This window comes from Gymnoscopelus braueri (assembly GCF_963280865.1).
Source record: "Gymnoscopelus braueri genome assembly, chromosome: 3".
Classification (NCBI taxonomy): Eukaryota; Metazoa; Chordata; class Actinopteri; order Myctophiformes; family Myctophidae; genus Gymnoscopelus; species Gymnoscopelus braueri.
In genome coordinates this window covers 11,723,366-11,749,939 of record NC_137612.1, presented here as the reverse complement: position 1 = coordinate 11,749,939, position 26,574 = coordinate 11,723,366, and the positions used below count along the sequence as shown (strand labels likewise).

Genomic DNA, 26,574 nt, shown 5'->3' with positions numbered 1-26,574 from the left:
AGATTCACTGGAATACTATTTTTGTTTGTTTATAATTCAAACGTTTGGTTCCAATTGCTTTTACAGGACGATGCCCGATGCCAGTTAGGTGCTCTGCAACGAGAGCTGGACGAGGCAACCGGGGATAGAGACTCGGCTCAGAACCGTCTTACTCAGCTACAAAACTCCTTTCAGGAATGCCAGGAAGGTAGAAGCGTGTTTTATTGATCAATCTCATTCCTTTCGTCGCTGTCGGGTCGAAACCTTGTATATCGAAAACTGTTACATTTCAGGAAATGGAGAAAAAAAACCTGTGTTCCAATAGATCCGATTATCTATTTAGTTATTATTTAGTCACAAAAAAGGTCTTGTAAATACTTTTCATTAGTTAAATATTTATAAATGTAACAAAAAAATAGTAGATGTACAAGCTCACAACGTGTCGCATCATGACGTGTTGTGAGCTTGTAGATCGGCTATTTTTGATACTTTTGTCAAGGTCAAGGTAAACTTTATTGTCCACAAGGGAAATTTGGCTTGGGCTTTCACCCCTGCTGCAGCCACACACAAAGCATCAGTGACAAAAGACAAAATACATAACACAGGGGACACAACATTACACAAGTGCACAGATAGTCGTCAATCTAATCTTCTCACAGTCAATGCTGTTTCAGTCAATGCTGCTTTTTGTGTGATGCACGTATGGAGATACGGAGATATGGAGATACAAGCTTTAGGCTCGACAGCCCCGATTTAATGATGTACTCTCTCTCAAAAGAATGAACAGGCCGTGTGCCTTTAGAGTTCTGCCTGATCTTTCAGTATGTGTGTGTGTCTGTGTGATGACCGCTGTTCATCTAGGGAAGCGTGGTGTGGACGGGCGTCTGAGCGCCACCCAGACACTGCTACAGCAGCAGGAGGAGGCAGTAAGGAGAGGAGACAGGGAGCGGCGATCGCTTACCGACAGAATCAAGGATTTAGAAAGAGCCCTGCAAGCGGCTGAGACGGATAAGAAGCAAACACAGGTAGAGATGCTCGCTGGCGTGTGTGTGAACACACACGTCTCGTACGCACTGTACGACGGTACCATATGCCAGCACTCAGCGGTGCTGCGTGAGTAAGCAGAACAAAATGGCGGTGAATGTAATAACAACAGATGCTGCAAACAAAACGTGACACCCCATGTCAACTCTCCATATGTCTAGCTTTCTAACTCACAGCTCCATTCGGCGAGTCCAAACATTTCACCTTTTGGACAACAGGGGGAGCATGGACATGCTGTAGAGTGACAGTTCAAAGAGAGAGGGGCATTTGGTAGGCAAATTGTGAAGGGAAAAGGATTCATCTGGGGGGGTGGAGGGGTTTAGAAAAGATTCAGATGGTCGTATGAGGCAAGAAGGGGAAGAAACCCTGGAAATGAAAGGTGTATACAGAGAGAGAGAGGACGGCAGCCAGCTATAGATCAACTGTGTGTAGTTTATGTCTGTCTGGCTGCTTAGTGACAGTGTTTGTGGACCGTCTGTGTTTGCCTCCGTACGTTTGGAGTTCCAAACCCCGAATCCTCATTAGAGAACCAGACTATCCAGTGCCGAACTGTAATGTAACTGTAAATGTAACTTAAAACACTTGATTTGGGGCCAAGCAGCACTGTCATGCGATAAATGATTTGCCACAACACTGACAAATGATACGTGAAATAGTTTCAAACATCTCCCTCTCTCCTCTGCTGTGTCTCTCTGCAGGAGCAGTTGAATAAGCAGCGTGCCGGCGAAATGCGCCTGGAAGCGGAGAGGAGACGTCTGCGCGAGGCCCTGGAGGCGGCCGAGGCCCGGGCCACCAGGGTGGAGTTGGGCCGGCGTAGTTTGGAGGGGGAACTGCAGCGGCTCAAACTGAGCCTGGGGGACAGAGAGGCTGACAGCCAGTCTTCACAGCAGCGCCACGACTCCCTGCTCAAACAGGTACACAGCAGGGCATACAGCAAGCACAGTGGTCCAAAAAAAGACACATTGACAAGTAAAAGTATCAATACTGCAATGTAGAAATAAGTAAAAGTCCGGAATTAAAAATATACTTGAGTAAAAGTACAGAAGTATTGGTATCAAAATGTACTTAAAGTCCCAAAAGTAGAAAGTATGCAGAATGTCCCATTTCAAGTTTTCAAATGTACCAAAAAGTCTTTTGAAAATAGCAGATCTACAAGCTCACAATGCGTAACTAAAGTATTCAAATAATTGTAGTGGAGTAAAAGTACAATATTTGCCTTTGAGATGTAGTGGAGTAGAAGTAAAAGTACTGAAAACTGGCAATACTCCAGTAAAGTAAAAAATACCTACAAATTGTACAGTTTACAGTTTAGGCATTTAGCAGACGCTCTTAATCCAGAGCGACTTACTGTAAGCAAGGGCACATGATACTACATCATAATACATTAATAATACATCAAATGCATAGAAATAGTAATCTAATAATAAAGTAATACATAAGTAAACCAATAATCTAATAATAACTAATACATACGTAAACCAAGAACCTATCATCAGCCTACATTGAAACTATACACTATAGGATGCCTGGTCAACAAGAGAGACGTGTGAAAGTTTTGGCTGGTTGAAGACCAAGCGTGCTGCGGCATTCTGGATTCACTTAAGTACAGTACTTGAGTACTTAGTTACTTTACACCACTGCACATTGATGTCTTTATGTGTCCAAATGATATGGCTTCTACATACTGTACACATATATGTATAGCCTATAATTTAGTTTGTGATTTCTACATGAATTATTTGTATCATATCTCAGGTGGCAGAAGGAGAAAGCCGTGTGGCTTTGCTCCAGAGAGAGGTGGAGAGGTTGAACCAGGCTCTCGTCAAGGCTCAAGAAAGTGAGTCATTCCTTAAAGAGAGGAACCAGTGCTCGAATCAGAACCTGCAGGAGGCCTCGGCCGCTCACAGCAGCACCCAGGGCCGCCTGGCTACTCTACAGAAGACTCTGAGTGTGGCAGAACAGGACAAGAGACAACTGCAGGTTGGTGAGAGAGAGCGGGTGACAAAGTATCAATTTGCCTTAAAGGTTTCATGACACAATTTTTTTTAAATTTTGTTTTACTGAACTTTGAACATTCAGTGGATTTTCTGTGGTCTGAGGTTTTCTGAATAATTAGGCTCAGAAAAGTGCTGTGATTTGCCCGTGGACTTTGATGTCACAGTCCATTAATCCTGCCCCTCCTTCTCCTTTGGGGGGGCGGTGCAGAGGCGATGATTGACAGGCAAAATCCCTCAACAGCAACACCTGGAGGCAAATAGGTTTTTTTCATTGCAACTGAAAAGGCTTCAGAACACAGAGAGAAAAAAACCTGCCATGGCTCACTGGAGTGGATTTTTCAGTTAAAATATTTTAATACAAGTTTGAAGGACCATGATAAAGACTTTTAATGTTTCGTAAACCAGCATGTCATGAAACCTTTAAGAGACCATTGCTAATATGGTAGATGGCAGTGATGAAACAATGCCTCTGTGCTGTTCAGGAACGGATGGATGAAGTACAGGTGTCCCTGATGGAAGGGAAGAGAAACATAGCCACCCTTACTGAGCGTGTGCAGAGTCTACAGTGCGAGCTGAATCAGAGCGAGCTGAGACGAGAGGAACTGGAGGCTGAGCTCAACAACACCCAAGAGGTGAAGGAGAGAGAGAGTGTTACGTGTTCAGAACTTTACGATCATAATCAGTTATTGTTTTCCATCCATCTTAGCTGTTTTATTGATGTGTGCCCCCTTGAACCAACTCAGAGTGACACCCCTTCTATGCTGTATCATACAGGCCCTCCGGCAGCGTTCGGCCACCCTTGCGGAAGCCCAGCGCAGTGCCAAGTCGGCCCTGACGGAACGGGCATCTGCAGAGGAGAGACTGCGTGCGCTGCAAAGGGCAGTCGCCGTGCTGGAGACTGAGAAGAAAGACGCTGAGAGACAGGCAGTCATGCTGGAGAAAGATAAAAATGCACTGAGGAGTACACTGGATAAGGTGGGGATAAATTGAAATTGAATTGAATAGAACACAACAAATCAAATCAAATAATTTAACTCCTGTACAAATCTTGTACGAATGTAATATTTTTGGTTACATTTGTGCACTCTCAGCTACAAATGGATAAATTAACACTGAGGATTTTGGGCGGCCATAGCTGAGTGGTTAGTGAGGCCGCCTGGGCAGCCAGAGGCCCTGGTTGTCGCTGGTTCGATTTGTGTCGATGTGTATCCCTGAGCAAGACTCTTAACCCCTAATTGCTCCCTGAGCGCCGTGGAATGGCTGCTCGCTGCTCCTAGTAGTTATAGGATGGGTAAATGCAGAGGACGAATTTCACCCACAGTATATGCATATACTGTATATACATATACAGTGACAAAAAAGTGCTTGACTGTACTGTTCCTTTTAGATTGAACGCCAGAAGCTGAAGACGGAGGAAGGCAGCATGCGTCTCTCTGCAGAGAGGAGCCGTTTGGATCGCTCTCTGAACACAGCCGAGCAAGAACTACAAGACGCACAACAGCAGAATGCACTGCTGCAGGTGGGAAGGAAGGAGCATTTGAATGGCACTGCTGTAGTACTGTATTGGGACCGGTTCTCAAGAGGACCACAGGGCGGTCGGGTGGCGCAGTGGTAAAAGTCCCTGCCCACCACCACAGAGGTTGTGGGTTCAAATCCACCGTGGTGCATCCAGCTTTATCGTGCGTCTATGCGAACATAATTGGCCCGTGTTCGGGGGAGGGAAGCCGAGCGGGGAGGGTGATATTGGTCATTGCACATACTCCTACGGGCTGGGGGGCACCTGTCAGCAGGGAGTGTTGGGCAGAAGGCTGAGGACGAAGGACGAAGGCTCTACGTCCTCCTAGCCTGGGATCAATACCATTTTCGGGGTTTCTGATCCGGTCAGAGCGGAAATAACTTTACGTCATCATTACGTCATCAGGTGGCCGGAACCAACACCCGGAACCACCGGCGCCGTGCATCTCCAAAATTATTCCCCTAGTCTAAAACTTGTTTAGTTTAGTATAATGGTTTCATTTCTTTGGTATGTCCATATTTTATTCTAACTCGTAGCGTGACTAGCGAGACTAAATTTATTTATTTGCTTTATGTGGGGAACCAAAACAATGCTACACGAACCGGAACCAACCACCGGAACGATGATAATTTTTTTCCTTTTTTCTAAACCGGATCACACGGCTAGTTTTAGAACAAATACCAGGCTTTCCTCCGAGGTGGAAAGTCTGGTGACGTGAGGTTAATGTCCTCCCAGTGGGGTCAGTAGGGTACAACAGCAGTGACAACACAGAGATGTGTGTGGGGAGGAATGAATTGGTATAACGACTAAAACTGGGGAGAAAAAGGGGGTAATTTCTTTGGCTACAAATAAGGAAAAAAAAGACCACATCTGTCTGGTTTCAGTCTCACCTACTTGGGCTCTGCATTCTTTTTCGGAGCCCAACAACCAGTGCAGTCATTAACTGTAGCCAGTGCTGCAAATAAAGATTGTTTTCATAATTGATTCATTTTTAGGTTATTTGATTAACCTTTGTGATTAACTTGGACCTTAAAATTAAGCTAAAATATGGTAATAAACTACAACATTATGGTAAATGCTCACAGCATGTTATCTTAACCCAAATCTTGAAATTGCTTAGGCTAATATATTTACACAGCAATCAAAAACATAACTTTTCATTTTATAATATGCAACAAAGATGAGCATTAATGTGTTGAAGTTGCAAATGGCAAACCACAAATTATTCCATTACTAAGATTTAATTGTCAATGTTTCGATTGACTAATTGATTATTTGATTGATGTCTTCTATCCAGAAGCTGTAACAGAAAGCTCTTATCATCTTCCCTGTGAATCACAGGACTCGGTATTAATTCACTTTGATTCAGTATTACTCCCCTATTGCATATCTATTTGTGTTTTACTTGTAAATAATTAAGTTTTTCTTTTTGAAATATTGGCAGAGAAATACATGACTTAGCAATTTTTTAAATGTGTAAATTCTAAACCCTCACTATAATTGTCAGACCAACACCAATTATACAATTATGGTCTTGGTCTCAATTAAGATTTGAATTCTTCTGGTCTGGGTCTTGATTCTGTCTCTTAGGTGGTTTCAACTACAGCACTAAAACACACATGCATTCTCTCACAGGCACTTGCAAGGAAGATATACAACATTTCTCCAAAACATGCAGGAACAATAGCATGTCATAATACTCTTCTTGTTTTTTAATACATTATAGTGAGAATGTGCTTGTAATAACAGTGAGAAACAAGAGAAAGCAATGACAATTATGTTGTTGAAAAGAACCATCGCTGGTGACAGTGACCTGCTTTTACTAGGGCCATGAAATGTGTTTTCTTAGCTGCTGTTATTTTTACACCTTTGTGAGTTGAGAGGTTGAAAAACTTGAAGTGTCTGGACCTTGTTGTCGTTCCTCACACTCCGAGTACTAAAGCCCCCATTTAAAGCAGCAAAACAGTTCTCAATATGCCAAATACATTCCATAGAACAGACCTTAATGTGCTTATGTGGTACATACATGATTTTCCCTTCATTCATTCTCCAACCACAGGCACCATAACTAGCCAGATTCAAGACACGGCCACGTTATTTACAGCCAGGCAAATGTAACTCCATTTGTAAGTGTTTAGGAATCACTGCAAAATGGCTGTACTTGTATACTACTAGCCTGTGGGCATCCTGCTCTGGCGACATCTGCTCTTTGTTAGAAAATAAATGTTGAGCTGTAGAGAATTGTTTTGTCTTTGTTCTTCTTCTGTTCCCCAATTCCTGTTATTGCTGCTCTTTGGAAAGGATTTCACAAGCATACAAGTATTACATTTTAAGAATGTAAAGACCAAAGCTGGGATATTGGTTATTTTCTGTTGCTTCTTCTACTTGCAGCCTAACCCATACCCATCACACATGTTACAAAAACTCATATACAGATACAGTGAGATCAAGAAGAATATGGAGAGAGATTAATTGTTGGATGGTTTTGTTTTTTGGGGGGGCTTTTATGCCTTTATAGATAGGACAGTAGACTGACAGGAGATGGGGAGTGACACGCAGCAAAGGTCGTCGGGAACGGGATTCGAACCCGCAACATGCACCCGCGGCACCCGCGGCATTGCATTACCTCCATAGAAGTCATATCACTGCTGCTGGTTATTGTATTTATTTATCGTGTGTGTGTGTGTGTGTGTGTGTGTGTGTGTGTTTGTTTCATGAGCAGACTCAGCTGGCTGAGATGGAGCAGTCACACAGTGTGTGTGAGAATTCCGCGAGGCACCGTGACGAGGCCCTTCACGAGTCAGAGAGGCTGAGGTCCAACTACAGGGAAATAGAGCGGACCCTGGCAGCGAGAGAGAGAGCCCACCGTCACAGAGTCAAAGGCTTAGAGGAACAGGTATGACAATCGGGTCAAAGTACAAGTATACAGTCAAATCCAGAGTCTTGACTTCACTCTGAAAGTGTGTTGCAATTCTTTCTGAATATTCGGCGCAGAATAGGGTTCAGGAGGTTTAAGAGTTAATTCAACACTTCCTGTGTTGAGTGCTGGTCACTCTCTGGTCCTTGGTGAAAAATCCATTCATGTCTTGCCTCTATTTTCTATGACCATTCAAAGAACAATGTATGCAGCAGGTTTTATGGCTTCAGTATGTAATTGTATACTGTGCAAATAATGAATACATGGCCTGTTTCCCAGAAGAATCCGTAGAATAATGCATACAACCTGGTTCATGGCCTTGTGTATTGCTGTGTGTACACTTTAAAACTGTGTACATTTCTGTTTGTTCCACAGGTATCTACTCTGAAGGAGCAACTTCAGCAGGAGATGAAACGACGACAGCCTTCCTTACCCTCATCCTTGTTATCTGGGGGAAACTGAGAGGCATCTCTCTGTTCACCAGGCAGCACAAATTCAAGATAGACCAGCATCGAATCGTCTTAACAGGGGGAATCCTCTGAACATGAATGTCCAAAACCAAATGTTATATTGTTTTGTATACAAAGGCGAAGAAAACAGCACTGATCCCCTTAGACTTGGTTCCTATACCATCCTTACACCATGAAAGAATTCAAGGTTTATATCTCAATGAGTCATTGAGCACAGGAAGCATTTATTTTTAACAAGTGAATAAATGGGTGGCCCCTTTAACACAATGGTCCTTTGTTGATTGTTTTACAGTGGTTTACAATACCTGTGTCATAAATCAACAACCAACAGTCTTGCATTGTGGTAATGTAGTTAACGCAGCGGCTACGGAGAGCTGTGAATGCCAGTAGTCTGCTGCTGATTGCTGGCAAGCGTCTCTCTCTCTGGCCCACCACTCAACATCGTCCCTGGCTTCATCCTCTTTATTCAGAAAAGAAACCCAAGACGCCACAGGATTCTCTTCCAGACAATCTGGATGTAGAGCAGGAATGAAAACCACAGCTCTGCCAGCACTGTAAAGCCTGATTTATACTTTACCGTACGACGGTGTTGTGCGCCGAAAATAGCCGATCTACAAGCTCACAACACGCCGGTGTGAGCTTGTAGAATGGCTATTTTTAGCGCGCAGCACCGTCGTACTACAGAGCATAAATGAGTCATTAACCGTGGTCCTGTTCACATTCATATTAACAATTAGGGATCGAAAATTAGGGATAGAAAGGGAAGTCTTCATTAAGCGTAGGCATCTGGGACCAAACTGAATGGCCAGATGAAGGCATTGCACTGTTTCTCCTTATAAACTGCTGAAGGTTTGACTGATCATCTACAGTAGGCTGTGATTTATAAATACTGTTACATATGGCTGGAGAAGTCCAGTATTTACCTGTGATGGTAAACTGTAGTGTTTGTGATAGTGTGTATAACTCCCTACTAATGAGTAACTGACACAAACTAAGTGATTAGTAACCATCGTTAACTATTTTATGACTGCAGGGAACACATGGAATTAATGTCTTTGCAAGAGCAATAAACAATGTGTACCCAATAAATAATGCCTTGCATAAACACTTTTATGACACTATTTTGGAGTCTAATTATTTTTGTGTGTGTGCATTCATTCATATTGGAATATATACTGTACAAAACCATTGCAAAGTTGTAGTAATAAACAAACCAAACAAAAACATTTTTTTCTCAGTCTTTATAGTGACAGTTTTACAAAGCAGTAGTACAGAGGTCATTTGTGAGATGCCTTTTCAAAGCACGTCCTGCCACTGGAATATGAACGTATTTGCTGCTTGGGGTGCTAAGTGCAGGTCCAAGTGGCAATGATACATAAACTGAGGTCAGTCAGCACACATATCTTCACATATGTCTCATGATCTATACCTCCCAATCAATTAGATTATTGATGACCATATGTTGGATTTTGTCTGATGTCAGTGCACAGTGGCCACCAGTGTTGAGTTGGTCATGACTAAGGCTGCTTTTCAAGACAGTAAAATAAAAAACAACAAAAAGATGAGATTAATATAGTGAATTATGGCAACAACAACAAAATACAATAAAAACATTCCGCATTTTTATGTGCATCTCTGAATGTGTGCTTTTCTAGCACCAGCACCAGTATGATATTGATTTTATAGTACCAGTGTGACATTGATTTCATAGCACCAGTGTGATATTGATTTTATAGCACCAGTGAATTATACAATCATCAATGCTCTTTTGAGTATATGTATCCTTACACACATGAGCTACTGGTCTGACATATATGGGCAGGTGGGGGGGTGGGTCATTAAGCGGACAGAGTTATGAAAAACAGAAAAGAGAACAGAACATATCAAAGTTCTTTTAGTGCAGGGGGACTATGCAGTACAGGAGTTGTCGGAGGAGGAGGTGAGGGAACAGAAGGCGTGGCTGGGAGGAAGAGGACAGGAAGGGGTGTGTTCTGGCCTGGGTGGAGATGCGGCAGTACGTGGGCAGCCATCCTCGCTGAACTCCCATGTTCTCTCAGCAGCTCCCACAGCTCTTTCCACAACTGCTGCTTAGTGAGCCACACTGTCCACTCATCGCCGCTACACCACAGCGAGAGAACTGATCACGGCACAGGTCCGCTAAAACAGAGAGATGATGAGAAGGTTACAAAATAATTTCTCCGTTGAGGTAGCTTGCACCTTTTTTGTTTACATTGTTTTCTATACCCATACACACAGGAAAAAAGGGGGGGGGGATAATTCAACATTGTTGAATAAAACTTTATTCAACAATGTTTCAGTTCATCTGTCCTTCAACCTCAACCGTTTTCCTATGTAAACGGTATCTTTTCACCTCCATCACCTATTGGTGTGGAGATTAAGCTTCTTTGTCTACACACGCATGCATGCACCCACCCAAACACACACCTCCACCCACACCCACCCACCAACAACACACACACATACACGACCGAGCGCGTGCGCACGCACGCTCGCTCACGCACACGCACACGCACACGCACACACACACACACACACACACACACACACACACAGACCTCTGAGCAGTTCTTCATGTGCACACACAGTCCTGACGCAAATCTCCTTGTTGATAACGTACACTCGTCGCAAACTGCACATGAAAAAAAAGAACAGGTTCACTTGGTGAAGCTGATGTACTTCAAAAGTAATGACGTTTTTAAAAAGTAACCACTGAGCTGTGTCACATTCAACATACCTGTAAAAACATAGGCTATTCAGGCACTGCTTGCATGGTTTGTGAACAGAGTAGAGTCTAGTGCATGGGTACTGCTCCTCTCTGCAATCTACAGTACAGCACGGAAAAACAATATGTAATACAGGACCTCATGATATAATCCAAAACACATTAAAATAATCACTTAAGCATTTTCGTTTTTAGTCCCGCAGCTTTCTTACCAAGAGGGCCCGGTTCTGTTGGCTCCGTCTCCAACTCAGACTCTGACAGAGACAAAGACGATACATATTCATAAATGGATTTCACAGTCCACTTGCAGGCACGGTTATAACTTAAGAATTGTAAATCTTATGAAAGTGACACCAGAAGAATTCAGGAGCTGCACATGCCTAGTCAGTGCACACATACCTGACTGTCCTGGACGCACTACTGGCCGAACCTGCTGCTGGAAAGTTCCAGGGAGAGACTGATGGTTGTCAGAAATGGGTTCAGGGGTGTCTAAACAGAGAGAGAGAAAGAGAAAACCTCTGTGAAGAATACATTTGTGTTCAAATATGACATAAATGTTCATCCACATTCAGAGTGCATCTATGCAAGTGCCAGCATATCTCACCTGGGAAATAATCAGGGCCATAGTCCTCTGTGAAGGGCAGGATTTGCAAAAGGGAAGAAATTGGTTTTCATGAGATCAACATTGTGAAACCAATTAGTTCTGTAGCTCCACTCCAACAGCCCCCCCCCACCACACACACACACACACGTGCGCACACACACACACGCACACACACGCACACACACGCACAGACACACATAAAGCACCGCACCCCATAAAATGTACCACCTGCTTGCCAACACCGGAGACTGCAAGCGTTCTTAGGTCAAATGTATGACTTCATGCTCAAGATGTTGTTAACCAATAATGTGCTTTAGTGGCCAAAGTGCTGTTTACTCTAATGACAACAGTTCCTCTCTGTGGGGTAAACAAGAAAGGGAGGAAATAAATCCCCTAGGCCAGGTGACACACAGAATGGTAAACAGATGTGGTGAGTGAACAATTCAAGCCAAAAGAAATTATCTTAATGAACTCACCCAAAAAAGAAACAGGTTCCTGGTACTGGCCTTGGGCGAATAGCAGAACTGTTGGCAACAAACAAAAAAACGTAAGTATTTACAAAACTGTGAAATTGAGCATAATGTGAACAGTGAAGGCCATGTAGTACTTCTGTAGGGGAGTTACCTGGCATGCATAGTAATAGTAGTACTCTCATGGTCACTCTAGGAGGTAGACTGACTTTGACACTGAGGGGGAAATGAAAGAGAAGAAAGAAAGAAGAAGGGATAAGTTATACTTTGTTGAATGTCCGTAGACCGGTACAAATTAGCCATACGAAAAAAAAGGCTAATATCTATGGGAATGAACATTACCACAGGCTTCTTCTGTGTACCTACAGTACTGTACTTCCCCCCATTACCCCAAATTCACCTCTGCTTTCCCTCCACAGTTTCTTTTCCCCCCTCTGCCCTCGGTTACCTTTACAACCCCCCGCCAATTTCAATTTCTATGCCCTCCTTCACCTCTCCTCCCCCTGCTCCCCTGGCCCCAAACAGTCATATGGGGAAGAAAGGGAAAACATTGACAGCAAGAATGTGGCACGTCTGTCTTCCTTAACAATCTCTCTGTTTTCCTACTTTTCCTCGTTTCACTGCGAGAGCTCACTACAGCAGACGTCTTGGGGCTGCATTCCAGGAAAAGAAACACTGAACCCCTCTACCCCACCCCTCCCTCGCCTCTTATACCCCCCCCCCCCCCTCTCTCTCTCTCCACATCTTTCATTTCCCTTTTGTCGCCCTCACTGGTCATTTCCTTGAATCCCTCCCCCCTCTCTCCTTCTTTGCACCAAGCAAAGAGCTCCTCAGTTTGAGTCATAAAGCAAAAATGTCATTTGGACAAATTGACAGTAATTCATATTCTTCAAATAGATTAATTCAAATCACAATGAAAAACTATCCATAACTACCTTGACTCAGCTTACTCACACACGAGGCAACTTTTAAGATGGTTTTGCTTTGAAATTCTCAACATCGTAGATGATAGAGTTTGAGGTGGTCAAGTGGTTACATTGTTATAGTTCAGAGGGCCCATGAAAAGCAGGCTGTGATGTAAACACGCCTGGGGACAAGGTTTGCCCGTGCATCAATAACTTTGTATTTTGTATATGTGTGTGTGTGAGTACAAACACAGGATTGTGCTCACACATTCCTCTTGTGCATCACAGTGGCTATCGGAAACCATATGTTTTCACAGCACACATCTGGGAGCGATTAGCCCCCCCCCCCACAACCCCATTTAGTCTGTGCTTTCCTAAAGACCCCCTCCCCCAAACAAAGGGACTGTGAGGGGATTTGGGCACAACCACAACAGAAAGAGGGGATGGGGTTGCTGTCATTTATTTACTAAAACACAGTTTGACTTTTGTTTGCAAGATGAAGTGTCGATGAATTGAATACACAGGGCCTCAATGGAAATAAGCCATGGGCTTTTTTTAGGTTATCCTTTTAGCATCATTTTGTATAAATCTGTACCACTGTGCCTTTTTTTCAAACTGTTAATGAAGTATTGAATCAAAGCAAGAAAAATCTCTACATGTCTCCCTCTGCTCTGCACCCATAGACCCCCAAACTCTACTGACCCAACTTTTTTTGTGTGTGTGTATTAGTGTTGGCCAACCTCACTCCATTGTATTGTCATTGCCACAGGCTGTGCTGTGAAGTCCCACCCCCCGGATTACAGAATCTTCTCCAGTGAAAACAGAAGACCACATGTCATTTTCGGAAGAACCATTAGGCTACAACAAAATGTATCATCATCAGCAACACCATAGTCTACAACACTGTTTCCCAAACAGTGGGTCGCGGACCAATTTTTATGCGTCGCAAGTAAATACCCCTTTATTAATTTTGTTTTTAATTTTTATTATTTCAAAAGATTTTCAAAAAATCCTCAAATTCACAAATTTAAATTAAGTCAAAAAATGTAACGTTTTTCAAAATAATTCCTTTTCTTTTTTTAACCCATTGATTAGAGGGGGGGAAATACTTTTCAGAAGTAGAGAAAATAGCAGATCTACAAGCTCACAACATGTCACATCGCATGTGTTGTGAGCTTGTAAATCGGCTATTTTCACTAGTTTGGGTCCCGGTGAGACATCATCTCTCTTGAGTCTTTTGGGTCTCGAGCTAAAAAGTTTGGGAACCACCGGCCTACGATATTGTCTGGTGCAAGAGTAATATAAACCAGTGTCAATTAGTGCGATTATTAAACAGGCGCAATTTGCACCCATCAGTTATTAAAAAAACGATTTGCAGCTGTGGATTTTAACGGGCTACCTCTCGGAAACCGTCTGCAAAACCATTGACTTTTAAAAATTATATTAAACCAAAGAAACTTAACCTGGTATACAAGTTGTATCACTTTTGCATGAATTTTGGGTTCATGCATTCAAAGCAGAAATGTACATAATATAACATTTTAAACGCTTACCTTTAACTTTGATTCACTCCTCCGACTATCCTCAGATCTCATGTGTCCACAGTGCTGCTGGCTGGATACATTGTAACCACCTCCACTCCATTTGTCTCCTCCCCGTTACACTCTCCAAGGCAATCCATGGTCCCGGCAGTGGTGGAAAGTAACGAAGTACATGTACTCAAGTACCGTAGGCTACTTATAATACAATACAATTCATTTTTATTATTTTTTAAACATTTTTCAATACTTTTACTTCTACTCCATTACATCTCAGAGGCAAATACAGTACTTTTAATTACTTCACTACAATTATTGAACAACTTTAGTTACTAGTTACTTTGTAGATTTAAAATATTATTACAAAACATACATTAACCACTTCAACCCTATATAGACTTTGGCTATTTGAAAATTGCAATGTTATGAGCTTGTAGATCTGCTATTGTCAAATGACTTTATACATTTTGAAAACATGAAACATTTCTGCATAATGAGTACTTCTACTTTTGGTACTTGAAGTACATTTTGATGCCAATACTTTTGCACTTTTACTCAATTGAATTCTGAATACCAGACTTGTACTTGTAAGAGAGTATTTCTGCATTGTAGGATTGATACATTTATTAAGAAATGTGAGTACTTCTCCACTACTGGGTCCCAGCACCGACCCCCACCCAGTACAGGCAAAATGATGCACATTTATATCAATATATATATTAAATACAGCATCTACGTCTACTCCAAATTTAACCAAACACAATTTGCTTGATGCAGTTCTTCACACCAGTAAGATCCAATTAGCGTGGTCTCCATCTGATCAGACAGTAGTAGCCTACACCTAAACCCCTATGTGCCATCGTCATATCAGCCTGCCAGTCTGTTTATACATGTCTTTAATAATCAGCTTTTCATGTAGCATATGAAATGATATTTCATATGATATTCAACTTGACACAAGGCAAAACTTACTTTTTAGAACCCTACTTTTCCCCTTTCACCCCTCAAGTTTGGAAACTCTGCACAAGGGTGACATCTAGGGACATAGAATGCTACTCTCAGTATTAGTAGTATTTGTAGTGTCCTAAAAAGCATCTCTGCATGAGCTCGGCCCTGGCCTCCCTAGGCTGGTGAGGGGAGTGTAGTGCCCAGGATCACTTAGAAAATTGGCACCGGGTGAAAAATAAGGGTTACAAAAACCTGGAGAAAAAAAAAAAACCCATCTCCCCAGCATTGTACTAATAAGTGAGATACATGATACCACCAGTGGAGACATAGTAATGATAACAGCATGTATTATAGTGATTTATTTTACAATAAAACAGACTGCTGATGGTGTGATGGAAGATTTAGAGAATGATATTCACCGTGTCTGTGAACAAATAACTTCCTAATCCAAAACTCACTCGCTCTCTCTCGATCTCTCTCTCTCTCACACACGCACACTTAATACAAGCAAAGCTGAAAATGGGCCGGAACCAGATAATGCATTGTTTCTTGCGGTATGCAAAGTAATGTCGCTCAAATATACAAACAAAAATACAGTACACACACTATAGCCTGGTAAACCCTCCCTCCGGAAATCTCAATTCCATTTCATTTCAGGAGTGAGTCTGGCATGATCCGCCTTTCTGCAATATTGGCTCTGTATGCCAAACGGCCGGGCCTATCAGCGTCGTCGCTCATTGTTCTGTGATTGACAGCTTACGTTGGCCAATCAGGTGGCGAGTTCGAGTGAGCCCAAAACACGAACGGCAGCCATCTTTTTCTTGTGCGGCCAATTCTCCGCTATTTTTTTACTTCAAAAAGCTCTCTAACTTCTATTTTGAGGCACGGAATTTACTTATAAGATATCGTTTGGATAGAATTTAGTTGTTTAACTTCATTTATGTGGTCAATTAATCATGACAAAGCCTATTTAAAAAAAAAAAATTAGAGAACCGGTAGGGGCGGGCAGTGACACCATTGTACCCGAAAAAGGCAACCCATTTTGGGTATGGCTGTCTCAAAAGTCCCGTCGCGTCACATTAAGACTGGTGAACTGCTGATTGGCTGAAGGGGAAAAATTATCATTGGCTGAAGGGGTTGTCAGTCAACGGTATTACTCCCGCCCAACTCCAGCACAGCCAATATTGCAGACAGGCGGATCAGGCCAGACTCACTCCTGAAATGAAATGGAATTGAGATTTCCGGAGGGAGGGTTTACCAGGCTACACACACTAGGGTCATTGATAAATATCTACAAAGCTGTATAATCTATGACCCTAACACACCCTTTCTCTCTCTTGCATACATACACATACTTGTGCGTTGGCAGAATAATAAGACCTCAAACCCATGCAGATGGAGTTAACTGTCTTCCATGCCCGAGTGTCACGGTGTTAAGCTGAACAGGTTGATCATAAGACCTCTATGCACTTAAACCAATATATAATTTTAAAGACAATGGCAAAGGTTTAAGGACGAATGACTACGTTTTTTATGCAGTAGCCGACTTCTTCTCCTTATAAGTGGCCATCATCTTCTTAATCTCAGCTATTGCCTTTCCTGGATTCAGACCCTGAAACGGAGACAAGTATGAGAATGAGGAGATGCATTTGCAGGGTCGATAGGATATACAGGATGCAGATAGGAAAAGACAGGATGACAATGTACAGCACAGGTCTGAAGTAACATGGGATACATGTCCTGTGGTTACCTTGGGGCAGGTCTTAGTGCAGTTCATAATAGTGTGACAGCGGTAGAGGGAGAAAGGATCCTGCAGCTTAGACAAGCGCTCCTCTGTGAATTCATCTCGTGAGTCAATCATCCATCGGTAGGCCTGAAAGAAAGCGGGATATAGCCTGAGTTATACTTAGTTACCGGTAATAGAAAATAGACGATCTGCATAGCTTGTAGACTTAGTTGCACCCGTGTGCAACTAAAATCAAGTATGAACCAAGCATTTGTTAGCTAGATATTAGGCTTATTTATGAATTGATCAATGTCAATTTTGCATGTGAATGTACATTGTCTCTGGCACATGCACTCAGGGAGACGCATTACATACAAACCTGCATAAGAACAGCCGGTCCGAGGTATTTGTCTCCATTCCACCAGTAGCTGGGGCAACTTGTGCTGCAGCAGGCGCAGAGAATACATTCATATAAGCCGTCCTGCACAGAGAAGAACATCCAGTTTAATTTCACATCGCTGTCCTAGCTGCAAAGCGAATTGCTCGTTTGTGTTTTGCTTAAAATCTGCACATGTACAAACCAGTTTTTGTCTGTCTTCCACAGTCTGCAGGTACTGCTCCTTCCCTTCATTTGCCTCGTCTTTCTTCTTCAGATAGGGCTCGATGGACTTGTACTGGGCATAGAAGTTACTCATGTCCTGTACAAACAAGTTTGCCAACAACCGTTACAACAATAATACATTTCAAAATATAAATTGTATTTGCCTACCTTCAGATAGATGCATCTATATGCAAACAATGTGTAATTACACCAGAATGTTGTCTTGGCTTACATTTTGAATGTCATTTACTATTGATTGATTGATTGATTGAATTAATACTTTATTAGCAGTTTGAAAAAAAAAACCCACAGGAAAGTACAGTTCAATACAAGGTCATCTAAGAGGATTTAAAACCCAAGAAAGCCTATGGCTTGTTTCCATTGGGGTCCTATTACACAGCAATCCTGAGTTATGGTACTCACAGGAACCAGATCCTTGACCACATACATGTGTGGCAGGGGGTATATTTTAGTTGGCTTGTTGATGTTGGTGTCAATCTTGTTGAGACAGGCCAGCGTATTGCCCCCATTGATATTCATTGCACAAGAACCACAAATACCTGCAATAAAAATATAGAGAACACATACACTCACTTTTCTGAAACTGAACCATCTCAGAAGAACAAATATGTGTTTTGCACACTTAGACCATTGACTACAAAGCACATGTATTTTAGATTACTACAAACAATTTTCCAAAGCATACTGTAGTTTTAGATTTTCAAACGTGTTTTTCCTCCCTTCCAGGAAGACAATGGTATGATTCATTTCAGTACGCCAATGCTGTAATGGTAATGCAGCAACACTGTTAATGCAGTTGGTGCGCTGAAAATAGCCTCTGGAGAAATGATGAATGCAATTCAAAAGTCCATGACTTCTACATGATGTTAATATTAGCCTTATAGAAGCAGATCATTTTACGGTGGTTTTAGAACTTTAATGTCTGATAATTCAAAAAAAGGTAAATTGGGTAATTATTCCAGAATCAAAAAAATAGAGGTATGTAATGCATCAGACAATTGTTGGCAGTAATGTAAAGTCAATGGACTAAACATGCAAAATAATGTCCTTTAAGTCTAAAATACACTCTTTACTACAAAAGCTCCATGTGTTATTGCAACTCTAAAGGTAGACTTACCTTCTCTGCAGGAGCGGCGGAAGGTCAGAGTAGAGTCCATCTCATTCTTGATCTTGATGAGAGCATCAAGAATCATGGGGCCACAACTGTTTGAGGGAAGAACATAGCTACTCATTAAATCTATAGTCAAAACATGAAAAGGTAAAAGTAACATCTGAGATTTTTGGCTTCAATGCATGTCTTTTTTTGTTTTAAGATTTTAAAGCCAGTGCTTAGTACATCTCTCACTATTTTGGCTGTGGTGTATAGCGGTGGTGGCCCTGTCGAATATTTATATTTTAAATGGTTGGGTACCACATATATTCATTCTGTTGTATATAACAAATAATGTAATCATAAAGCTAGTTAATTCATCGACGACACTACAGAAGAATGAATGAAGAAGTCTCGGTTTGCATTGCCTGCGACACGGATGATGTGCATATGTGACCTGTCAGCCCACTGTCCTGTCAAATAAAGGCCCAAAAAGGGAAAAGAAATGTCCAGGAATTCAAGGCTTCATGGGGTGTGTAATTGATAGAAAATAAGTACATTTTTGGGTGAGCTACTCCTTTAAGGAATAGCACTGGGAACGTGCAAAGGTATCAGTGAGGGCCCTTTTCCACAGGGTAGAACCGGTTCGGTTATTTTTTTCCCGCCAAATTTTTATTTTTTATTTTTTATTGGCACAGAACCCTGAAAGTTGGTTCGGAACTGGAACAAAAAAACATATTTTTTCTTGCCCTGAACTGGGAATCAGTGGTCTGTCACTATTCTACAGGTTGGAAGATGCAGATAATATATATAAACAATGGCAAAAGCAAGCGGAAAATCATCATAAAAAAAAAAGAAAATAAAAACTGTATCTGCATCTTGTCAATTGAATTTCCCCCGTGAAATGGACAGTTCGACCGATCATATTCAACACATTGCAGGCCTGGAATCGAACCTGGGGCAATTGGGGACTCCTGCTCCACAGACGGGCTCTCTAACCATTCAGCTATGTCTCCTAAAACTGGTGCGTATTAACAGAATAACCAAAGACCAGGTTCTGCTGTTGACACTGTATATGATAATCCAACACATTTTGTGAATTTTCTTCCATTTTGCACGAAACTTTACGTACGTATTGAGGTCGATCTCGTAAGTCTGCATGCGGGGCTTGTCCCCTGGAGTGTCTGGATCCCATCGATACACTTGGAATTTCTTTACTCTGGGCTGCGGTGCTGGAGCTGCTGCTGTTTGGGCATACCTGACCGCCTGACAGCAGAGGAGAAAATATCATTTTCTGCCGATGTTTTGTACAGGTCACTATTCACTCTCTCATCCTAATGAGGTATTCGGAGTACAAGTTGGCTAACGAAACTGTAATGTAGGTCTAAATGACAAGTATTAACTTTTCTATGTATTTATTTACAATGAGCATTCCACTTTTGCTTTTGCTTTGAGAATATGAAAAATTGAGAAAACAGAGAGCAAAGAGCAAAGTAGGATCCCACCCTAAGCCACCATGGGTACATTTGTTTAAATGTCTTTAACCATTACACCATTGAGAGCAAACATTTGATTGAATTAGAAACTCTAGAACTGCGTCATCATAGTAAAGTCATATAGTGTTTAAGTGTGATAAGGCATGAGCTACAACAATGGTTTTCAACCTTTTTATGGCCGAGGAGGATAACACTGAACAAGATTCCTGGGCATAATTAAGGACTAGAGTGAATCCTTAATTTTAAATAACTAGTAGAAAACAAGGTGCTCTAAAGTGTTATAGACACATGCAAATAGAAGAAAAGTCCAAGTTGGCTAGTCTGCCTATGTTTGTTTCAACACAGTGGTCAGGTTTCCTCAGCATGACTCACACCCTGACAAACACTCATGTTACTCCCTTTGGAGTGCGTTGTTTAGGCTTTGCTTTTAACCCTAATGGCAGTAGTTCTCAACCTTTTGAGGATGTGACCCCCCAAAATAATCATATTTGAACTGGGGACCCCCACCCTTACAAGCACTTGGAATGTAGGAGTTGAGGCATTACATTTAGTTTGACTCGGTTCCACAGATAAATATTATGAAAATAGCCGATCTACAAGCTCACAATGCCTCTTGTTACATTTTTGCCTCTTATATTATTTGAGAATTTGGCCAATGTTTCACCAGTTTTTATGGTATAGTTTGTTGATTATTTTTTTTATGGACTAATGGGCTTTTTCTTCTTTCTTTTTTATGGAAGGAATTAAAAGTCACTTAAATTGTCACTTCAACTGTCATCTGGGGACCACCCCCAAAATCATGTGGGGGGGTCCCGACCCACAGGTTGAGAACCACTGCCTATGGGACACTTACAACACTATAAAATACTTCCTGGATAAGAGTATATAAATGGTGCATCTGAGGACATCTTGGCTGTGGCCGTAGCAGCATTAACGTTATCTCTACCCAGGTGACAGTGTGTAAACTAATACCACGGTAGATAACATAACTCCACATAATATTATGTAATGTTAGCTTAACTGAAACAGTACTTCATATTAGGTCAATGTAAACACCATAATATGTAATTACAATATGTATATACCCGTTTCCAAACGTCTGTAAATAGCCATAGCCTCGATCCCTACCTCCCACAGGTCTATATTATAACACCCATATAATATCCTCATAACATACAATAACGTTGCTAGTTGATTTTGCAATGTGTGTATTCACGTGAATGTCATCATACCACAAGTGCGACGACGGGGGTACGAAACGCCAAAACGCCACAGCGACTCAAGGACGACAGAGCAGAGGCCGACATGTTGGCAGGTCTGACCTCAGAGTTTCCACAGCAGCTAAACTGTAAGCTCACGTCACCACCGACCAGGGTTTGGTAACTAAGCCTCGGTTTTTTCCATTCTGAATTAAGTAGTGTGATCCGGTCTAAAGCCCGCCTACTGTATCCGGTAGAATTGCACATACACACATATTTGTGTACAGTTTCCGTATCCGCTCTAAGAGCCAGACCGGATCAGCAGCCTCTTAAGCAAATATGATCCCAGTCTAAAGCTACCCCAAGCTGCACTGCGGCTGCGCCGCCATTCTGGAGAGTAGGCTCGTTTATTCAACCGCGGTGTGTCCCGGTTACACAATAACAAACCACCCGAGTTTGTTATTTGTTATTTCATTACAAACTTAGTGATTAAATCGCCCTATTTTTTTTATTTGGCACTGTTTAAATCGTCAACATTGCTTACTTATAATACAAACTAAAATACAAGGACACACATAAATGATAAACAACTCCAAACAAACTCAGCGCACCGCACCTGTGTGCCGCAGTGGTTAGGAAATTTAACTCATCCAGTCCTCCTCACCAGTGTTGCCATGTCTGCTTATTTATAAGCGACTTTGGGCTTGTTTTTCTGTGAAGTTGCTTGTAAATATTGGTCGTTTTCTTTTGGGCTTGTTTGCTTATTTATGCTTAATGTTTTCCAAATGTCAGTGGTTCTCAAATATTTTCATGTCAAGGACCCTCAAATGAATATATATTTGTCCACCGACCCCCATCTAAACATATTTTGTGCCAGGGACCCCCCATACCAGATTTGTGTTAAAATGTTAAACAAATATTCAAAATGTTTCACTTTTTTCCAAGACTTTCTTTTGAAAATATTTTATTTTCAAATAGCCAATGTTTAAAGACAATTGCTCATGTAGTCGCTTCTTTTGGGCTTTTTTTTATAGACCTGTCACCTGGTTGCTTGTTTCTGTCTCAGAATCTGGCAACACTGCTCACCCACCCACCATTGACTTCCATGCAGATGGATCATATAGTTTAAGGTCACTTTAATGTAGTACAGAAAGTGTTTAATAAAGTAGTCTATAATAATATTGATCGAATAGAAAATGGTGTTTCTGACATTATCATGCTGGGTACGAAACCGTGGACCTGACAGCTACTGGAAGATTCAAGAGCTTCTCAAGCATGCACGGGTAAGGACTGGAGAGGCTAATGTTAGCTTTATAACAGGTTATCGCTGTTTAGCCATGGACCACACGACGGTTTGTCACGACCGTCATGGCGAAACTTCAACCTGGTGTTTGCACTTTCTCCCTTTTCGGCCCGTACAGCTACATAAACGTTCAGATTTCAAATATAAAGTGCTTACCCCATGGCCACGGATGTAAAAATTATATACGTTCCCTCAGAAGTACCCGTATGTTCCGTATTGTTGAATAAAAAGCATTTTAATCCGATCGGTGGCCATTTGCTGTCAACTACGCAGCCCTATCGGTTGGGAGGTGTATTGCACTCTGATACATTTTATAACTATGAGAAAATGGCCACCGATCGGATTAAAATGCTTGTTATTGAACAATACGGAAGATACGGGTACTTCTGAGGGCCCGTATAATATTGTAACATCCGTGGCTATATGGGGTAAGCACTTTATATTTGAAATCTGAACGTTAATGTAGATGTACTGTACAGGCCAAAAAGGGACAAATTGTAAACACCAGGTTGAAGTTTTGTCATGACTGTCATATAATATGTCATGTCATATATATAATATATGACAGTCATGTTGGAGGACTAATCTTTCTTCAGCCTTGTGTACAGTTATATAAGAGTACATTTATTTTTGTTCTGGTATGAATCGTAATTTAGCCTGAACACATTACTAAACGTCTGTGATGATGTCTTTGACATGAGTTTCGATGAAGTGAGTACAAAGGACCCCAATGGAAACAAGCCATAGGCTTTCTTGGGTTTAAAATCCTCTTAGCAGACCTTGTATTGAACTGTACTTTCCTGTGCTTTTTTTTTGCAAACAGCTAATTAAGTATTCAATCAATCAATCAGTACGATAGATTGTGTTTAATCTTCGGAGATGCCCTTTGACCACGTGAAAGGATGTCTCACTGTCTTAGAGCTAATCTAATCAAATGATGGTGATGACAGTGTGAGTCATTGTTTTTCTGGGTTATATCAACAGCATTTCAGAGGCAGGAAGAATCGCTGCTACAGTCTGGCTGTTAAAGCCGTAAGAAGGGCCTTTGTCTACGCCACCAAAGCTAGGAAGCATAAGAAACGTAACATGCGATCGGTGAGTATTTTTTCAATTACATTTTCAATTCAAAGGAGCTTTATTGGCATGAGAAAACATACGTTGGCATTGCCAAAGCAAAGTCAAAATATAATAAAAACAGTTTAAGAAAATGGGGAAAGTATATAGCCTACAGTTGGAGGGGGTACAGCATTATAGTAGTATATCACTTAAGACGTATTGCACTGGTTCTCAGCCTTTTTAACCAAGGACCCCCCATTTGATATGCATTAGGCCTCCCATTTGATATGGTTTATTTCTAACTCGGAGTGTACAAATAAAAAGTTGTACACTCTGAGTTACAGACGACCTGTATAGGTCCACTTATTGGTTCCTACAGTATAACTATCATAATAATTTATCTAAGGACTCCCTGGACCTCCCTCACTGGTCCCTGGGCAGTGGCACTATATTGAGAACCTGAATGCACTGAAAAGTACGACATGGGCTTGGCTGATACCCTGATATCAGAATATTTCACCTGAATATGTCTAGAATAGATCATTCATTGTTGATTGTAATAATGCTATTTACAGGTTGTAAGCTGTTCCACTGCTCAGTCCTTTCCTCCCTCTGATCCACAGCCTCATAGCATAATTGTCATATCATTTTTTGCCTAACTCTACTCCCTAGCACTGCTGCTTCATGTCCTCAGCCTATCAGAATGCTTGTTACATTCCAAAATCACTCTATGCCAAAGTCATTTAAAGTTATTTTTGAATGTAATAAGCATTCTGACATAGGCAATAAGGCAGGGTGAATCAGCAAATTAGTTTTTTTCACAGTCAACTAGATGACAAATAGTGGCAAATAGTGATTTTTCATTTCAAATTTTCTGAAAACCTTATTATGACTTATTAAGGTTTATTATGCTATGAGGCTAACGATACAGTGTTTCGTGTGCTTCAGTAGGCCTCCCGTGACTAAGCAAAACGTCCAAACTACACTGTCATGCCATACATTTTCTTAGTATAGATTTAAAATCTCAATAGGTGTGAATAGGTTGCCTCTAATCTATGGTGTTCATTGTTTGTTCCTTTTGTTCTGTGCTGTGTGTTTTAAGCTGTGGATTACACGCATCGCAGCAGCATCACGAGAGCATGGTATGAAGTACCCTGCCCTTATGCACAACATGATAAAGGTTTGTAGTCTTACATGATCCTACCATTCATTCATTCATAACACCAGAAGGAGATAATTTGACCTAAAAAAAATGCGTTCTACTATGCTGCCACCGAAATGTGGAATGACCTACCAAAAGACATAAAGGTTCTCGACTCCCGGACCCTACCTAAACTCAAAACTAATCTAAAGAATTCCTGTCCTCAAAATACAAGTGAACATAGTTTAACTCCTTGAACACCTTAATGGTACAATACAATCCTCTGCCCCCACCCCCACCCCTCCTTTCTCTGTGAATATACCTTATGATTCTACTGAGCTTTATTCCAATATGTTTTGTATTGTATTTGTATGTATTATATGTATTACTGATGAATTGAGTACAGTGGACCACATTGGAAACAAGCCCCTGGGGCTTTTTGTGTCATCAGCATAACCTTTGACTGTACTACCTGTACTGTTAATAATCGTGTTAATACAAGTATTCAATCAATCAATCGATCAATCCACTGTGTGTCTTTTCCACTTTACAATATTGATAATTATAGTCTTCAGGACATGATTTACACTCCAATACTGATGTAGCTCCATTTTCTTAGTTTTAATTTAATCTGCCTGCTCTTTTCTGTTTTTCCCGTACAGACTGGCGTTCAAGTCAATCGGCGGGTTCTTAGTGATCTTGCCATCACCGAACCTCGGTCGTTTCTCTCTCTAACGAAGCTGGCACAAGCACGGCGAGAGGAAGGATTCCGTGCGGCATTGGGCGATGGCTCAGAACCTGCTGGTGTCTTCTCTCGTGTTGTTCTTCATCAGTAATGATCCTGCCTTTTGATGTGTGATTGTGTGGACTTCCTATTGCTATTGTTGTTGTGTAGAGTGCTGCTCCTGGGTTCTGGATCATGTACATGCAATGGTTAAGCAGACTGCATAATAGGGCTGCACGATTTTCATCAACAATTTTATTTGGTGAAATGTTTGTTTTCACCAATAATCGTGATTACAATATTAGGCAAAACACAATTATCACTGTATCCATAATCGTGCAGCCCTACTGCATAGCTACTACAGTTGTTTCCTATGTTAGTTTTAAAAGCTGCTAGATTCAGTATTTATTTAGCATTCTGGGTTATAGTCATCAAATGGCCCTCCAATATATTTGTGAAAATGATGTCACAAATGTCCTTTCACAGCCATTAAGACAGCAGATGAAACCATGCAAGGCATCAACCTGCTGATAGGGAACAGTTTATGGGTTTAGCGTCTTCCTCAAGCTCACTTTGACACTAACCCAGGGGAAGACAGGGATCTTACCGGAAACCTTTGGTTTCCTAAGGCGGCCACTCTACCTCCTGCTGAGCCACTACCAACTCCTTTGATTTGTGAATGTGATTATGAAATAGCTATGATCTTAATGCTCTCCTCCAAATACATTTGATAATCAGTCACAAACCAACTATGATACATTTCCCTGATGTAAGGCAGACAGATTATGTTGACTGTAAAACCTTTTGCCTCTGTACTGTAAATATGTGTATTTTACCAATTCTTCTGGTAAACGTGAATGTAAAATGTTATTGTTGATTAAAGATTTTGTTATTCAGGCCATTGTCCTATTTTTTAATGTAATGTCATGCTGATTAGTGTGTGCAGGGTGTGCATTCGTTTCTGCTGAATCTTTAAAGTTCAAGATATTCATATACGTCTAGTCCAGTGGTTCTCCAACTCTTTCATGTCAAGGACCCCCAAATTGACACATATTAGCCTGTGGAACCCTGTTTGAAAAGATATGC

The 26,574-nt window shown here is 41.4% G+C and overlaps 4 protein-coding genes across 5 annotated transcripts in view; 2 read left to right on the top strand and 2 right to left on the bottom strand.

Annotated features, from left to right (window-relative positions):
* The window catches only part of crocc (ciliary rootlet coiled-coil, rootletin), a 41,239-nt gene extending 32,125 nt beyond the window's left edge, over nucleotides 1-9,114 (top strand). The window contains exons 29-37 of the mRNA XM_080424831.1: nucleotides 67-187; nucleotides 841-1,004; nucleotides 1,722-1,937; nucleotides 2,779-3,003; nucleotides 3,503-3,652; nucleotides 3,795-3,995; nucleotides 4,408-4,539; nucleotides 7,259-7,432; nucleotides 7,829-9,114. Coding sequence (XP_080280957.1) covers nucleotides 67-187; nucleotides 841-1,004; nucleotides 1,722-1,937; nucleotides 2,779-3,003; nucleotides 3,503-3,652; nucleotides 3,795-3,995; nucleotides 4,408-4,539; nucleotides 7,259-7,432; nucleotides 7,829-7,915 — 1,470 coding nt within the window. The 3' untranslated portion in view covers nucleotides 7,916-9,114. The remainder of the gene's footprint in view (nucleotides 1-66; nucleotides 188-840; nucleotides 1,005-1,721; nucleotides 1,938-2,778; nucleotides 3,004-3,502; nucleotides 3,653-3,794; nucleotides 3,996-4,407; nucleotides 4,540-7,258; nucleotides 7,433-7,828) is intronic.
* A 35-nt stretch (nucleotides 9,115-9,149) lies between these two features.
* mfap2 (microfibril associated protein 2) lies at nucleotides 9,150-14,275 on the bottom strand. 2 transcript variants are annotated; one of them, XM_080424825.1, is made up of 9 exons: nucleotides 14,199-14,275; nucleotides 11,895-11,956; nucleotides 11,747-11,794; nucleotides 11,271-11,297; nucleotides 11,066-11,155; nucleotides 10,879-10,920; nucleotides 10,679-10,766; nucleotides 10,500-10,573; nucleotides 9,150-10,080 (listed from the first exon to the last, which is right to left on the bottom strand). In XM_080424825.1, exons 2-9 carry the CDS (start codon nucleotides 11,923-11,925, stop codon nucleotides 9,977-9,979), a joined length of 504 nt encoding a protein of 167 aa, XP_080280951.1. In that variant the 5' UTR covers nucleotides 11,926-11,956; nucleotides 14,199-14,275; the 3' UTR covers nucleotides 9,150-9,976. The 2 variants fall into 2 exon arrangements, with proteins under 2 accessions (XP_080280951.1, XP_080280952.1); XM_080424826.1 differs by lacking the exon at nucleotides 14,199-14,275 and adding an exon at nucleotides 13,386-13,406.
* Nucleotides 14,276-15,475: 1,200 nt separating this feature from the next.
* On the bottom strand, nucleotides 15,476-21,418 carry sdhb (succinate dehydrogenase complex, subunit B, iron sulfur (Ip)). Its single transcript, XM_080424812.1, has 8 exons — nucleotides 21,298-21,418; nucleotides 19,702-19,835; nucleotides 18,597-18,682; nucleotides 17,882-18,018; nucleotides 17,439-17,555; nucleotides 17,237-17,338; nucleotides 16,882-17,004; nucleotides 15,476-16,743 (listed from the first exon to the last, which is right to left on the bottom strand). Exons 1-8 carry the CDS (start codon nucleotides 21,370-21,372, stop codon nucleotides 16,663-16,665), a joined length of 855 nt encoding a protein of 284 aa, XP_080280938.1. The 5' UTR covers nucleotides 21,373-21,418; the 3' UTR covers nucleotides 15,476-16,662.
* Nucleotides 21,419-22,346: 928 nt separating this feature from the next.
* On the top strand, nucleotides 22,347-26,385 carry mrpl20 (mitochondrial ribosomal protein L20). The gene is made up of 4 exons (XM_080424828.1): nucleotides 22,347-22,547; nucleotides 23,552-23,662; nucleotides 24,726-24,803; nucleotides 25,427-26,385. The coding sequence occupies exons 1-4, from the start codon at nucleotides 22,461-22,463 to the stop codon at nucleotides 25,598-25,600; spliced, it is 450 nt and encodes a 149-aa protein (XP_080280954.1). The 5' UTR covers nucleotides 22,347-22,460; the 3' UTR covers nucleotides 25,601-26,385.
* Nucleotides 26,386-26,574: the final 189 nt, after the last annotated feature.

Coding starts and splice junctions, on each gene's coding strand:
- mfap2 (XM_080424825.1), bottom strand. CDS start 11,925: ATGAGAGTACTACTATTACTATGCATGCCAG. Junction 10,921..11,065: donor AGTGCGTCCAGGACAGTCAG/GTATGTGTGCAC, acceptor TGTCTCTGTCAG/AGTCTGAGTTGGAGACGGAG. Junction 10,767..10,878: donor AACAGAACCGGGCCCTCTTG/GTAAGAAAGCTG, acceptor GCTGTACTGTAG/ATTGCAGAGAGGAGCAGTAC.
- sdhb (XM_080424812.1), bottom strand. CDS start 21,372: ATGTCGGCCTCTGCTCTGTCGTCCTTGAGTCGCTGTGGCGTTTTGGCG. Junction 19,836..21,297: donor CCCCCGTCGTCGCACTTGTG/GTATGATGACAT, acceptor CTCTGCTGTCAG/GCGGTCAGGTATGCCCAAAC. Junction 18,019..18,596: donor CCGCCGCTCCTGCAGAGAAG/GTAAGTCTACCT, acceptor TTTTTATTGCAG/GTATTTGTGGTTCTTGTGCA.
- mrpl20 (XM_080424828.1), top strand. CDS start 22,461: ATGGTGTTTCTGACATTATCATGCTGGGTACGAAACCGTGGACCTGAC. Junction 22,548..23,551: donor AGCTTCTCAAGCATGCACGG/GTAAGGACTGGA, acceptor TTATATCAACAG/CATTTCAGAGGCAGGAAGAA. Junction 24,804..25,426: donor TTATGCACAACATGATAAAG/GTTTGTAGTCTT, acceptor TTTCCCGTACAG/ACTGGCGTTCAAGTCAATCG.